We start from the raw sequence: 13,142 nt of genomic DNA, 5'->3' as shown, positions 1-13,142 counted from the left end.
GTCGTCTGTCTAGTGCAGTATCCTATTCTTACAGTAGCCAACCAGATGCCCATTTTGGAAAACCAGCAATCAGGATTTGAGCAACAACTCTGCCCTCCTCCTGCAGTTTCTAGCAACTGGTATTATGTATTGCCCAACTTTGGAAAGAAAAAATAATTCCACCTTTAAGAGTGGGCACAGAAGACATGCTAACTTGGTAACTAGTGCAATTTCCTGCATCAGGGTTGTAGCAAAAATAACCAACAAGATGACAGATTTGCAGAAAGATAGCCATTGTGCCCCATGAATCAGATCTGGCTGCCTCCCCCTCTGCCATTCCGATTTGGAATGGCTTTTATAAAAAGGTGTGTCTGGCTTTGAAGTCTTTTCGGTGCCAATTTATCACAAAGCAGTGCACAAGGCAGAAGCGTCACAAGCAAAACAATCCTTTTGCTGCAGCAAACTTGCTGGCAACGATGGGTCCTTCTTGTAAGGGTCCGAGACAGGCATGGAGACCCCATGCGTGGCCTTATAGATCTTTGCTGGATTCTGAACTCCCAGAATCTCTGGCTACTGGCCAGGCTGGCTGGAGCTGATGGGAGTTGGAGTCTGACAACATCTGGAGGGCAAGAGGCTCTCCAGTTGAGCAGGAGAAAGGCAACCACTAGCCACCATTCCATATAGCTCAGTTGGTTAGAGCATGGTGCTGAGAACACCAAGGTTGCAGGTTCAATCCCCGTCTGGGATGGCTGCATATTCCTGCATCTCAGGGGGTTGGACTAGATGATCCTCAGAGTCCCTTCCAACTTGTAAGATTCTGTGATTTTTACTTTGCATTGAGCAATCAAGGTGAGGGTGGGGCAGAGACAGTCTGGGTAGAAGACCCTAGGCCCAGGGGGAGATCTGTTTCTGAACTGGGCCAAGACCAGTTTTCCTGGCCCGCTGTGTTCACAAGTGGGCGTTGCAGCGGCTCAAAGTGTGTTCCTTGTCCAAGGGCAGCCAGAGGCACAGCTGGCATCATGGACATGGAACCACAGAACTGTAGATTTGGAAGGGTCTCCAAGGGCCATCTAGTCCAACCCTCTGCAAGGCAGGAACCACAGCTAAAGGGATTCCCAGCCTGGGGACCGTGACACCCCATAAAATCATGCCCCCACACTTCCATTTTGGAAGACAGAATGGAAGCCGAAAGGTTGGGAAACTGAAAGCACTCATGAGCACCTCACAGAAACCCAAGCCCCCAAAAACTGTTGCTCAATTGACAAGGGGAAGAGGATGGGGTTTCTACCTAAAGGGAAAAGTGGGGGATGCACACATTCATTCACCCTGCCAGTCAACAAAAAGAGTCAAGGCAGTGGCTGTTTTTATCCCTGTTTTTATTTTATTTAGACGAGGTTGTAAAAAGGTCCAATACCATGTTTAATAGCCACTGAACTTCCCCAACATCTGGCACAGACCAGCTCAGAGCCATTTCTTCCCCGCTTTTGGGGTCTCCCCTCCCATAGAAAGGGAACCCAACACATCCGCCTTTCCTCTCCTCTAAGAAAAAGCAAAACATTCCCACTGGTCAAGAGGCAAGACCGTGCGTCATGGAGGGGAGATGTCAAGGTGGTCCAAGGTGGGGTGGAAGACAGGTACAGACCCCAGGACACAATGTAGCTCAAACTTGCTAGAAGCTCCCTTTTCCAAACTGGGTGTGGCTGCTTCTGCTGTGCTCAAAGCTGGGCATCCCTCTCGCAGCCTGGGTCTTTGAAGACTATAGTACACTTGCTGTGGTGGGGTACCAGGTTTAGCATGCTCCCTTCAAAGAGAGAAATGTTCATCTGTCTGAAGTTGAGCAACTGATCCATCAAGCTGGCAAGGAGCAGTACAGAAACAGGGAGAAGCTCTCTCTTCTCCACCCCCCACCCCACCCTGCCCAGCAGTTTGCCTTGCTCCTTCAGGTCATCCCTGCAGGAGATATTGGGCAGGACTATCAACCCGATTGATCTTGAGAGTGCCTCTGGGCTAGCCTTCCTAGGCCACATTTGCCCTCTGCTTGGCATACATTTAAAACATAAGGGGTGTGGACTGAGACACCGGGTGAGCCCAATAGCTGCAAGCAGGGGGAGACTCAGAACAGAAGATCAGGGAAGAATTGGGAGCTCATGCCATGTGACTGTGGTTGTTGCTGACCGCTGAAGAGGTCAGGAAAGGAGAAGAGCTCCTATTGACAGACTGGTCCCAGCCACCCCATAGCTGGAGAGACAACAGCTCTCCATTTTCAGTAAGCCAATGTTGCCAGAGCTTGAGGCTTCCCTTGGTGTACCACGAGCGGGCGAGCAGTGGCTTCAAGACCCCGCTATACGGTAGCCCAAGATCTCCTCCCAGGAACGAAGCAGCCCCTGACACCTAAGCAAAGCCACATTCCACCAGCAGCTCCAGGAAGGAGAGGACAAGAGGCAACAAGGCCGCCCCCCCCCAGTCAGCCAGCAGAAAGTGGGGTTACCTCTGCACCGAAACCGGTTCACCTAGAGCAAAAGGGATTTTCCATTTCATTTCAAAAAGTGCATGAGAAAAGTTTCCCAAGTGCGACACGCCATCGCCCCATCCTGGAGCGACCGCTCATCCTCTGGCTGGCAAGGGGAACAGGATGGGGTGTTTCTGTCCCCCTGTTCTAAGTGTAACATCAACTCCTGCACACTTGAGGAGTGTCTACGTGAGCTCGCTTTCTCACACCTTCAAAACCTGGAGACGCATGAAGATGCTGTTCCTCCATGCAAGAAATCCATCCTTCTATGTGGGACCGCCCCCACTACGGGGGCAGAACACACAAGACCAGGAAGAGTGAGGGGCCGCCATCCGCCGCACTGTCCTTCGGGGCCTCGGGACTTGCAGACTGGCATCCTCGCTGGCAGGCAAACAGCTGGTGTGCTTTCTCCCCAACCGCCGTGGGCTGCCAGAGGCTGCAGCGGATGAGCAGGCGCTAGGAATCCTCCAGGACGGAGAGAGATGTCACAAGGGATAAATAGAACTTTATTTAAATAAACATTTGTCAACATCTTTTTACAAATTACAAGTCCCCGTGTCCAGATCCTTGGGCCGCTGCCGGGAGATCTAAGCTCCAAAGCTGCCGGGAGGCCCTTTGAGAAGGTCCACTAGGATGTCCAGGAGCTGGCTGTGCTGGTGGTGCAGGTCCCCGGGGATGGCGGCCATCTCGTAGCAAAGGCACACCTCCACCATCTTGGAGAGGGCCACGCGGAAGTCACGCAGGAGCCGGATAGTGTAGGAGTCGCCCTCCAGCACCAGGAGGTCGCTGTCAACGAGGGAGACGGTCGCTCGCCAGCCGTCATCTGGGGGCAGGGAAGAAGGGAGAGGAGCTTAGATGGGGGGAGTCCAAGGGAGACTCCTGGGCCAGCAGTAGGTGGTGGCTGCTGCAGGGAAGGGAGTCTGCTTGAACCATCAGTGCACCAGCGCTCCCATCTGCCTTGCACCACCCTTCTGCCTGGGAGTCCCAGGCAAGGAGGAGCTGCTGTTTAAGTACTTATCCTTGCACTCTCATCACAATTATCTTCATCATTTATTAGTTGTACTCCACCCATCCGACTGGGTTGCCCCAGCCACTCTGGGTAGCTTCCAACAGATTAAAAGTTTCCTGATACAGGGCTGCCTTCAGATAAAATAAATAGCCAGGTGCGTAACCTCCAAGTCCAGAGACTGCACCTCTGCAAGACTGTGGAGTAATAGGAATAAAGGCTGTTGTTTTAGTTTGCCTGTGAACTTTTAAATAGCATCAGATTAGCCGGTATTAGGAGAGAGAAGGTTGCCTTCGATGGGATGCCTGCCTTGTTCTACATATGGTAATGCTGGAAGGAATTAAATATCACCTTTACCTACCAAATGATTCGTGATCCCTAAACTGCCTCCCAAAATGGGGCGCCCTGTGCGTTTTGTTGTACAATTCCCAGCAGCCCCTCCCACCATAACCACATAGTCTCTGAAGATCCTACCAGGACACTGCAGAAGAGCATGTTAGACCTTCATAACGTCGAAACAGCAATCTGCCATATACTGAGTCAGACCAATGACCCAGCCAGCTCAATATTGTCTATGCTGGCTGGCAACAACAGCTCGCCAGGGTTTCAGGCAGGAGACATTTCCATCTTTACCTGCAGATGTTGCCAGGGAATGAACCTTCTGCATGCAAGGCAGACACTCTCCCGCTGAGCTACAGCCCTTCGCTTAAACCAACTGCTGTTGATCCCTGAAGCAGCAGCAAAAGCGGAAACTGGAGGTTGTGAGAACGCGGAACTCACCCCGCACATGGATGTCCGTATCCGTCATGAGCAGCACGGCCAGGGGGTGCACCTGTGAGGAGTCACGCACAAACACCCCGCCGTTGGACTTGACCGCCATGAAGTACGTCAGCCAGCGGCTGTAGAGCTTGGAGGTCTCCCTGTGGTAAAGAGGAAGGGGCTGTCTCACACCTGGCCTGCTGCCACTGCCCTCCCTCCATCCCTCCCCACCAGGTCATAAGCACCCGCCGGCCTGGGCGGCACCCGGCCCACTTGCCTGTTGATCGTTGACTTGTGCAGGAGGACGGTCCCAGCCTTGGTCCGGTACGTGTAGCTGTTGGGCTTGAACTTGCCCTGCCTGGTCACTTTGCCTTGCCTGACCTGGGAAGAGGAGTGGGCAAAAAAGAGGGATGGATTAGCAAGACAAGCCTGGCTAAGAGTCGATTGCTGGGTTGGCAAGAGGAATGATTTGACACTGCTGCTTATTACGTACTGCTCATTATGTTTTACGTACATAACAGTGTTCAAAGCCCTGAATGACTCAGGCCCCAAATACCCGAAAGACCACCTGCTTCCCTACGGATGCTCTTGGGTGCTGAGATCGATAGAGGAGGCCCTGTTGGTAGTTCCAGTTCCTCCGTCTCAGTGGCTCGAAGGGGTGGCGGCCCCATAGCCCCCTCGCTCACAGAGATGTGTCTGGTACCTTCGTTACACAGCTTCCAGCGAATGCTTTCGAAGCTTGAGGTGTACGTTTTTAGGATCCATGTTATTTTTTATGGTCGCAAGTTGTTTTAAATTGTGCATAATAAAGATGGTGGTCATTTTGTGCAGGGGTTTTGTTCCCGGCCTCTGCATGCTTCAGGAGTGCGCGCATAACCCCCCCCCCCCCGTTCTGCCTTGTCTGCTGCTCCAAAACCCAGAGAAACTTGAGAGAATCCATCAAAATTCTCACCCAAGGAAAGGGAACCCTTCCCCACTGTTGTTTCACCCGCAGAGAGTATGGAAGGGGAAGTGGGCCTCTTACCTGGATGAGATTGGGGTAAAGCCCAGCCATCAGGACGCCCTTCACCAGCTCCTCCTCCTCACTGTATTGGTTGCACACAGACGAGGGCAAGAGGCAGTCTGAGGGGGTTGGCACCAGGTAGGCCTCGTAGAGGTTCTCCGAGAACTGCTTCACCAGGCCTGTGGGGGGCAGAGGCAAAGCTCAGCGTCAGGCTCCACATAACTGTGCAGGAGAGAGCTGTCAATGGCTCCTAGCCAGGATGCCTCGGCTCTGCCTCCAGGGAAAGGCAGCAATGCCTCTGAATACCAGTTGCTGGAAACCACAGGAAGAAAGAGGGCTCTTGTGACTGAAACCTGCTTGCAAAGGTTTCGCAGAGGTGTCTGCTTGGCCACCGTGAGAAGAGGATGCTAGACTAGATGGGTTATTGGCCTGATCTAGCAGGCTCTCCTTATGTTCTTAGAGTGCCGGGTACAAATTCAGCCTGGGCTTCCCTCTTGGTCTTCTCTGTCCACGTTGGCAGAAGGGGATTTGGAAGGGAGCTGCAACAAGATTCTTAACAGGGCAGTATAGTCATACCTCGGGTTACAGACGCTTCAGGTCGCGCATTTTCGGGTTACAGGCGCACCGAAACCCAGAAGTACCAGAATGGGTTACTTCCAGGTTTCAGCACTTTGTGCATGCGCACAACGCTGTGGGTTGTGAACATGCCTCCCGCACGGATCACATTTGCAACCCGAGCGTCCACTGTACTGGCAAAAAGAGAAATCTGGGGTCTGTGGCTTTCTTCCCTTCCACATACAGAGCCCTGTTAAATATTCCATTCTGGCTCCAGAACAACGACCCTGGTCTCCACCTTCAGAAGCAGGCAGAATTTCTCTAGGTTCAGGCTCCTTGATAACAACGGGGATCCATGCCAGGAGAACAAAGTCCGTGAGAAGCCAGGGCTGATGCTTAACCTGAGTAAAGCTTGAATGGGGAGCCTGTGGGTCTCTCCAGACGCTGCTGGACTCCAACCCCCATCAGCCCCAGCGAGTGTTAGCCAATGGCTAGGAATGATGGGAGCTGTATTCAAGAAACTTCCAGCAGCCCCAACATCTCCACTCTGAAAAGAGTGTGTGCCAGGCTGTTGAATTGACTAATACTGAGCTAGACGGAGCAATGATTCTGACTTGGTACAAGGCAGCTTCCTGTATCCCTGGGCACGGCCTGTTCTGCTTACCATTGATGAATCGCAGGCTGGGCGCATACAGCAGGTAATCCTGCAGGTAGTTGTCGCGAGCTCGGCTATCCCTGCGCCGGAGGATGTCCTCCCAGCCGGCCACTGCCCGCACAAAAGCCAGGTGGTCGCTGCCGCTCTCTCGGCTCAGGATGGCCTTGGCCTAGGAAACATGGAACAATGGGGTGTTCATGTGCACCTTTGATTCTTCCGCCTCCCCACACAAGCACTGACAACACTGGCTCCTCACCTTGTCCACCTCAGTGCGGTTCTGCAAGCTGCTGCTGAAGGGGTCCCTCGTGAGGCAGGAGACAATGACCAGGAGCGGCTGGATGCAGCGGAAGATGGAAGCAAGCACGATGGCCTTAGCCAGACGGGGATCGGTGGAGATCTGAGCCAGGCGCTTGCCCAGAGTGGTCAAGGCCTCCCTGTGGTCCAGCACACCTGAAAGGGGGGCAGCAGAGGAGCGCTTGGAAGGGCTGGCTAGGAGAGGGGAGGGCGCTGCTTTCTGTGTTGGCTTGGCAACCTCAGTGGTCCCAAGATGACAACAGCAGCAGCAGACCCAGCAGTACGTGGAAAGACTGCAGTCAAGCATGAACTATAGGTTCAATCCCTGGCATGATAGAGCTGGGAACATCTCCTGTCTGAAACTCTGGAATGCCAATAAGCTTGGTCTATAAAAGCCGCTTCCTGTGTTCCTACCAGCAACCCACTTCCCGGCCAGCCTCCCCGGATACTCACCAATCTCTTGCAAAAGGATGACTGCTTCATCCACAGCTTTGATGTCAGGGCTGTCCAGGGCTTTGGAGAGGAACTCAACAGCCTGCAGTCAAAAGCAACACAGAGTATACAGTATGAAGACCAGCTGAGTGGAAAGGGGCACTGGACTGGACTGGGGAAGGGGGCTCTTGACACCCTACAGGTCTGTTCCAGTTCTGAACATTCCTCCAAGGACAGCAAGAAGGTCAAGCAGATAAGAGCTATGTTCAAAGCCTCTCTGGGTTCTCAGTGCTTCGGCCTGCCCAGCATTCGCCAAGGTGATGTTGATGACTCCAAATCTTATACAGTAGTGCCCCGCAAGACGAATGCCTCGCAAGACAAAAAACTCGCTAGACGAAAGGTTTTTTCGTCCGCGATTTGCCTCGCAAGACGAATTTCCCTATGGGCTTGCTTCGCAAGACGAAAACGTCTTGCGACTTTGTTAAGCCGTTTAAACCGTGCTTCGCAAGACGAAAAATTCGCTAGACGGCAAAAATTGCGGAACGAATTAATTTCGTCTTGCGAGGCACCACTGTACAGTAAATGCCTCTGTGATTCTTGGGCTGATGGGAGCTGCAATCCGAAAACAGCTGAAGGGCACTAGGTTGGCAAAAGCTGGGTTGCACAAACGGCTGGCTTGATTGCTCAGCAATGCCTTGTGGCTACAGCCTTAAAACTCAGAACCAGAAAATCAACCCAGCCTTGGTTCTGTGTCCGCAGCTTACAAATCCTGTAGATGGCTAAAATTCTCAATAAGGGAAAAACATGGCCAGCCTGCAGTCAAAACCCCACACTACAACTGGGACCATCTAGGGCAGGGGGAGGGAGATGAGAAGAAAAGAAAAAGAGGGGGAGACCAGGACCCAGGAGACATAAATATGCTAACTCTTCTTCTTGACCCTGGTTTTGTTTTTTTTAACCAAGTGCAATGCGCTCTTTGTCAACCTGGACCCATCTAGTCCAGCATCCTGGTCTCCCTAGCAGAACAGATGCCTGTTGTAAGTCTAGAAGCAGGACATAGGTGCAAGAGCCCTCTCTCTGCTTGTGGTTTCCAGCAACTGGAATTCAAAAGCATTGCTGCCTCCAGCTGTGGAGGAAGAGCAGAGACATCCTGGCTAGGAACCATCCACAGCCATCTCTCCTCCTCCAGGAATTTGCCTAATCCTGTTTTAAAGCCGCCCCAAGATGATGGCAATCTCTGCTTCTTGTGGCAGCGAGTTCCACAGTCTGAGTATTAAGCAACTCCAACAGTGGAAAACCCTGCTCAGACAAAGGCTACGGGCCTTTTGGGACATGTTTTTCAGGCACCACGTAAGCTTAGCTCTGTCTGCTCATTAGAATAAGCCCAGGAAAGGGGAGCCTGCCCTGAAGAGGATCTTTGGAGGCTCTGTAGCTGGGAGGGCCTCTCCTTACCGTTTTCTCGGGCATGTGGATCTTGGCCTGGACCACCAGGTTCTCGAGGGGCGTGCGGAGGATCTCAGGCACTTGGAAGGTGGGCATCCTGTCCAGGCGGCTGCGCGGGAAGAGATGGTAGGCAAAGCCCGACTGGCAGCGCCCAGCACGCCCTCGCCTCTGGATGACGTTGGACTTGGACACCCAGACGGTCTCCAGGCACGAGACCTGGGGGGAGAGGTGTGTCACCATCCCATACCCTGAGGCCCGCGCTCCCCACGCCAGATCAAACTCGCTTCTGAGCTTGTCACAGCCTCACCCAAGACAACCGCGGCCCAGACAAACCTTGGTCTTGAGATCGTAGCGCTCCTCCTTGTGAGTCCCGCTGTCCACAACGTGCACGATGTCGTTGATGGTGATGGAGGTCTCAGCAATGTTGGTGGCCAGGACGATCTTGCGCACGCCGGGAGGGGGGCGTGGGAAGATGCTCTGCTGGTCCATCATTGGGATGTTGGAATGAACTGGCGAGGGTGGGGAGAAACAACACCTGTGAGCACCTGTCCCCCGTTCCCTCCAACAGGAGCATCACAGCAATCTAGGCCGGGGTCGTCTGCTTGATGTCCTGTAGCTGTTGGACTACAACTCCCAGCAGCCATCCTGGTTGGGTGCTAAAGGATGATGGGAGCTGTAGTTCAACCACATCCAGAGGGCACCATGGCAGCTACCCCTGCTCTAGGCTTTCTGCAGCGGACAGCCACCACCTCCCACAAACCCCACAGTGAGGCGAGAAACAGAGCAATGCCCCCCTCTCACCTGGTAAGACAAGGTAACGGCTATTATGAGCTCCAAGGCTCTCCAGGAGCCGCTGCTGAACTCCTTTGATCTCCTGCCAGCCGGGGAGGAAACAGAGGATCCCACCTGCAACCAACAGAGACTGAGAGTCACACATGACCGTGAAGTTATCTGCACCCTACCTTTCCACCTGGTAGCTCAGGGTGGCATGGAGGGAGGGAACTGTCGAACTGTCTCACTTGCAGCAAAAGCATGCCAGACCCTCTGATCCACCAGGGCAGAGAGGGAGGGCGCAAGGTAGATGGCCACCACTTACCTGGCTCTCCGTGGGCATCAATCTGCAGAATGAGGTCAGTGATCAGCTCAAGGTCAAGGACGCACTCCTCGTCTGATTGCTGAGGGATAAAAAGAGGCACAGTGAATATCTGCCAGGAGGTGCTGCAGAGAGACAGTGAGAGCACAAAGCCAAGTGTGCCCAGGTGCAGGAGAACTCCAGGCACTCCTCAAAGCAAGCAGCTGCATGGAAACAACTGTCAGGGGAACACCTGGTGATGCCTTATGTTGGTGCAGACCACCGGGGGCCATGGAAATCCCAACACCACCAGCCAGTGCAGACCTATGATGTTGGGGCCAGTGGGAACTGTAGTCCTAGATACCTGGTGGGTGCCAGGTCATCAGTGAAGGCTGTTCCAGAAATAAAAGCACAGTGAGTGGGACTGTGGGATAGCCTCATATGGTATCAATGAACATGGCTCCCCTTGCAGGGGGAAACTGGGGAATGCAGTCCTGCATTTGAAGAAGGCCTCTGCATACAACCCAATGTGCATTTTCAACCACACCTTGTTGAAACACCACCTAGCAGGGCTGGGTCCAGGTTTTGGGGGGGTGGGCAGGCGGGCTTCTGCAAGGCTTTATGTGTCTCCCTCCTTTCTCTGCTGCCCACTCACTTAGGAAACTGTGTCAATACCAAGTTGGACCATTAGTCCACTTAGCTCAGTATTGCCTACACTGACTGGAAGCAGCTCTCCAGAGTTTCAGGCAAGCCTGTCTCCAAATCCTGCCGGGAATTAAACCTGAGACCTTCTGCCTGCAAAACAGATGCTCTAGCGTGGGGCTAAAGCCTTTTTGCATACTAGAAACAGGGAGCTCTGCCTGATGACAAGTCAAACAACAGGTTCACCCAGTGTGGAACTGCCTACACTGATTGGCAGCAGCTCTCCGGGTTTCAGGCAGGACTGGACATGCCATTGGGGACTGAAGCTGGGACCTTCTGCATGCAAAGCACACGTCACTGAGCTTTCCCAAACGGACCACAACCTCTCCCTGTTGGGGAACAAGGGGGTGAAGGAATGCTCCTCAGGTACTGACACACAATTATCAAAACACCGCAACGGCGACACAGGCAGAAGCAAGGGCACTCAAAAGGGTGCAGCTACACCCTTTGCCAACCTGGTACCCTCCAGCTAGTCCATCAGTCCCCAGCGCTGCAGAGGACCTCGTAACGATGCACAGAGCGCATGCGCACGTGTGACACAGCACTGCCTGCCACGTTGGGGGGGGGGGAGTGTGCGTGTGCTTGGCTCACCTTGATCTCGTAGTGCCGGTGCCTGTGTCGCCCCAGCATGGCCATGATCTCCTCCAGGTAGTACTCCTTGACAGGATACATGAAGCCCGGCACCTTGACCACGGGGCAGTCCCCAAAGTACTGCGAGAAGCGCTGGTTGTCCCCCGTGGCGCTCATCAGCACCAGCCGGAGGCCGGGGTTCTGCTTCTGGACGCCCTTGAGCAGGATGAGCAGGAAGTCGGTGTTGACGTCGCGCTCATGCACCTCGTCCACCACGATGTGGCTGACGCCCTCCAGGCGGGGGTTGCCCTGAAGCTTCCGCAGCAGGATGCCCACGGTGCAGAAGAGCAGCGCTCCACCCCGGGCCGGCGGCTTGCTCTCCAGCCGCACCTGGTAGCCCACGTTCTTCCGCATGCTGGAGCCCAGCTCCTGCGCCACGCGCTGCGCCACCGAAATGGCGCTGATTCGCCGGGGCTGCGTGATGACCATGTTGCACTGGGCGCCGCGCCCGTCCAGGATGTAGTGCTCCAGCATCAGCTGGGGGATGCGGGTGGTCTTCCCGCACCCCGTGTCCCCGGCAATCACCACCACCGGGTTCTGCTCTATGGCCGAGAGGATGGCTTCCCGGTGCGAGTCCACGGGCAGAGGCTGGGTCTCCTGCCAGGAGCTGCCCCTCCGCTTCCAGAGAGCCAGGAGATTCTGGCTGTGGCGAACTTCCTCCGACTCTGACATGGGGATGTAACTCTTGCCTGTGATGGCGTCGCTGAGGGTGCCCGACTCCTTGCTCAAGTTCATCATGTCGTCAGCCAGGCGCGGCCTGGATTCCTGGGTGTCCACTGGATACTGAGAAGGAGGAGAGAAAAAGTGGCCTTTTCTTCAGCGTTAGGCCTTTGTTGCCTACTTCGGCGAGCCAAATGACAGCTGCGATGACAGCAACTGCTTAAGCATTATGGCTCTCGGCTATGGAGGAAGCCCTAGGCTTCCTAGGGAGAAACCGTGGTGGATTAATAACAGGCAGGAGTATTGGGGTGGGGGGAGGAGAGGGGGAAAGCCCCTTGGGAAGGGAGCAGTTTGCCTTGCCCTCTGACTGCTGCAGAACCCGTGCGAGGGTGAAGTCTGCTTCCAAGTTCACGTTATTAAATATACCAAGACAAAAGCACACCAAGAACTCAGGCCAATGTAAGTTTCAACAGTGGGAGTGGTTCCTACTCACAAATCAGCAGTCAGTAGTAACAAAAAACTAATCCATTCAAAAGTATGTATTCTGACAAGGATTCCCAACTCAAATAGAGATTACAAACTCTAACAGAGATTACAAACTCAAACTCATAAAAATATGTATAACATGATAATTTGTTACAGAATTAAAGGTAAGAGTTTATGAGCAGAGATAAGTTCATATTAGTGCATAGTTAGATTCGTCATGGAGTTTGTAATATTTATTTGAGTTTGTAATCCTTGTCAGAATACATACTTTTGAATGGATTAGTTTTTTTTACTATTGACTACTGATTTGCAAGTAGGGACCACTCCCATGATTGAAAGTTACATTGGCCTGACATCTTAGTGTGCTTTTGTCTTGCTTCCAAGTTCAGTCTACTCCATTGTTAACCAAAGTAAAACTACCGTCCCGACCAAAGAACTGAATTTCAGTGCTGGGTTGGCTACGAAATTACTCAAGGGCCTCAGGCTGCCTGCTCTTAAAATTTGGTTCTTTGGAATGTTAGTCATCTACTTGGCAAGGTTATCTCAAGAAGGATAAGATCTGTACAGCAAAGCAGATGCAGAAACCAATGAGGATGCTTAAGAGGCAGCTCTGAGTGGGGAAAAATATCCTCCAGGTGGAGAAAGCTGGAACAGCAGAAATCTGGAGTTCAGCTACAGTCACGGGAAAAAGAAAGTGCACCCTCTTTTAATTCTGTGGTTTTGCATATGGAGACATAGTAACAACCATCTGTTCCTTTGCAGGTCTTAAAATAGGTAAATACAACCTCAGATGAACAACAACACATGGTGTATTGCAGCGTCTCATTATTTATTTAACAGAAATAAAGCCAAAATGGAAAAGCCGTGTGTGAAAAACCAAGTACACCTTACGATTCCAGCTTTTAAAAGTTTAAAAAGTAGTAGGAGCCCCAACATATAACTGAAGAGAGCTCTGAC

General features: G+C 52.9%; 1 protein-coding gene across 4 annotated transcripts in view; it reads right to left on the bottom strand.

Annotated features, from left to right (window-relative positions):
* Positions 1-2,973: 2,973 nt before the first annotated feature.
* Positions 2,974-13,142, bottom strand: part of DHX30 (DExH-box helicase 30) — a 30,097-nt gene continuing 19,928 nt past the window's right edge. For all 4 annotated transcript variants that reach the window (XM_081163499.1, XM_081163500.1, XM_081163497.1 and 1 more), the window contains 12 exons: positions 11,001-11,822; positions 9,732-9,810; positions 9,437-9,541; positions 8,969-9,144; positions 8,645-8,851; positions 7,214-7,295; positions 6,723-6,916; positions 6,476-6,635; positions 5,278-5,435; positions 4,527-4,634; positions 4,275-4,410; positions 2,974-3,311 (listed from right to left, as the gene is read on the bottom strand). In XM_081163499.1, coding sequence (XP_081019625.1) covers positions 3,076-3,311; positions 4,275-4,410; positions 4,527-4,634; positions 5,278-5,435; positions 6,476-6,635; positions 6,723-6,916; positions 7,214-7,295; positions 8,645-8,851; positions 8,969-9,144; positions 9,437-9,541; positions 9,732-9,810; positions 11,001-11,822 — 2,463 coding nt within the window. In that variant the 3' untranslated portion in view covers positions 2,974-3,075. The remainder of the gene's footprint in view (positions 3,312-4,274; positions 4,411-4,526; positions 4,635-5,277; positions 5,436-6,475; positions 6,636-6,722; positions 6,917-7,213; positions 7,296-8,644; positions 8,852-8,968; positions 9,145-9,436; positions 9,542-9,731; positions 9,811-11,000; positions 11,823-13,142) is intronic.

The sequence above is a fragment of the Podarcis bocagei genome, assembly GCF_964188305.1.
Source record: "Podarcis bocagei genome assembly, chromosome: 12".
Lineage (NCBI taxonomy): Eukaryota > Metazoa > Chordata > Lepidosauria > Squamata > Lacertidae > Podarcis > Podarcis bocagei.
This window is presented reverse-complemented; position numbering and strand designations above follow the sequence as displayed.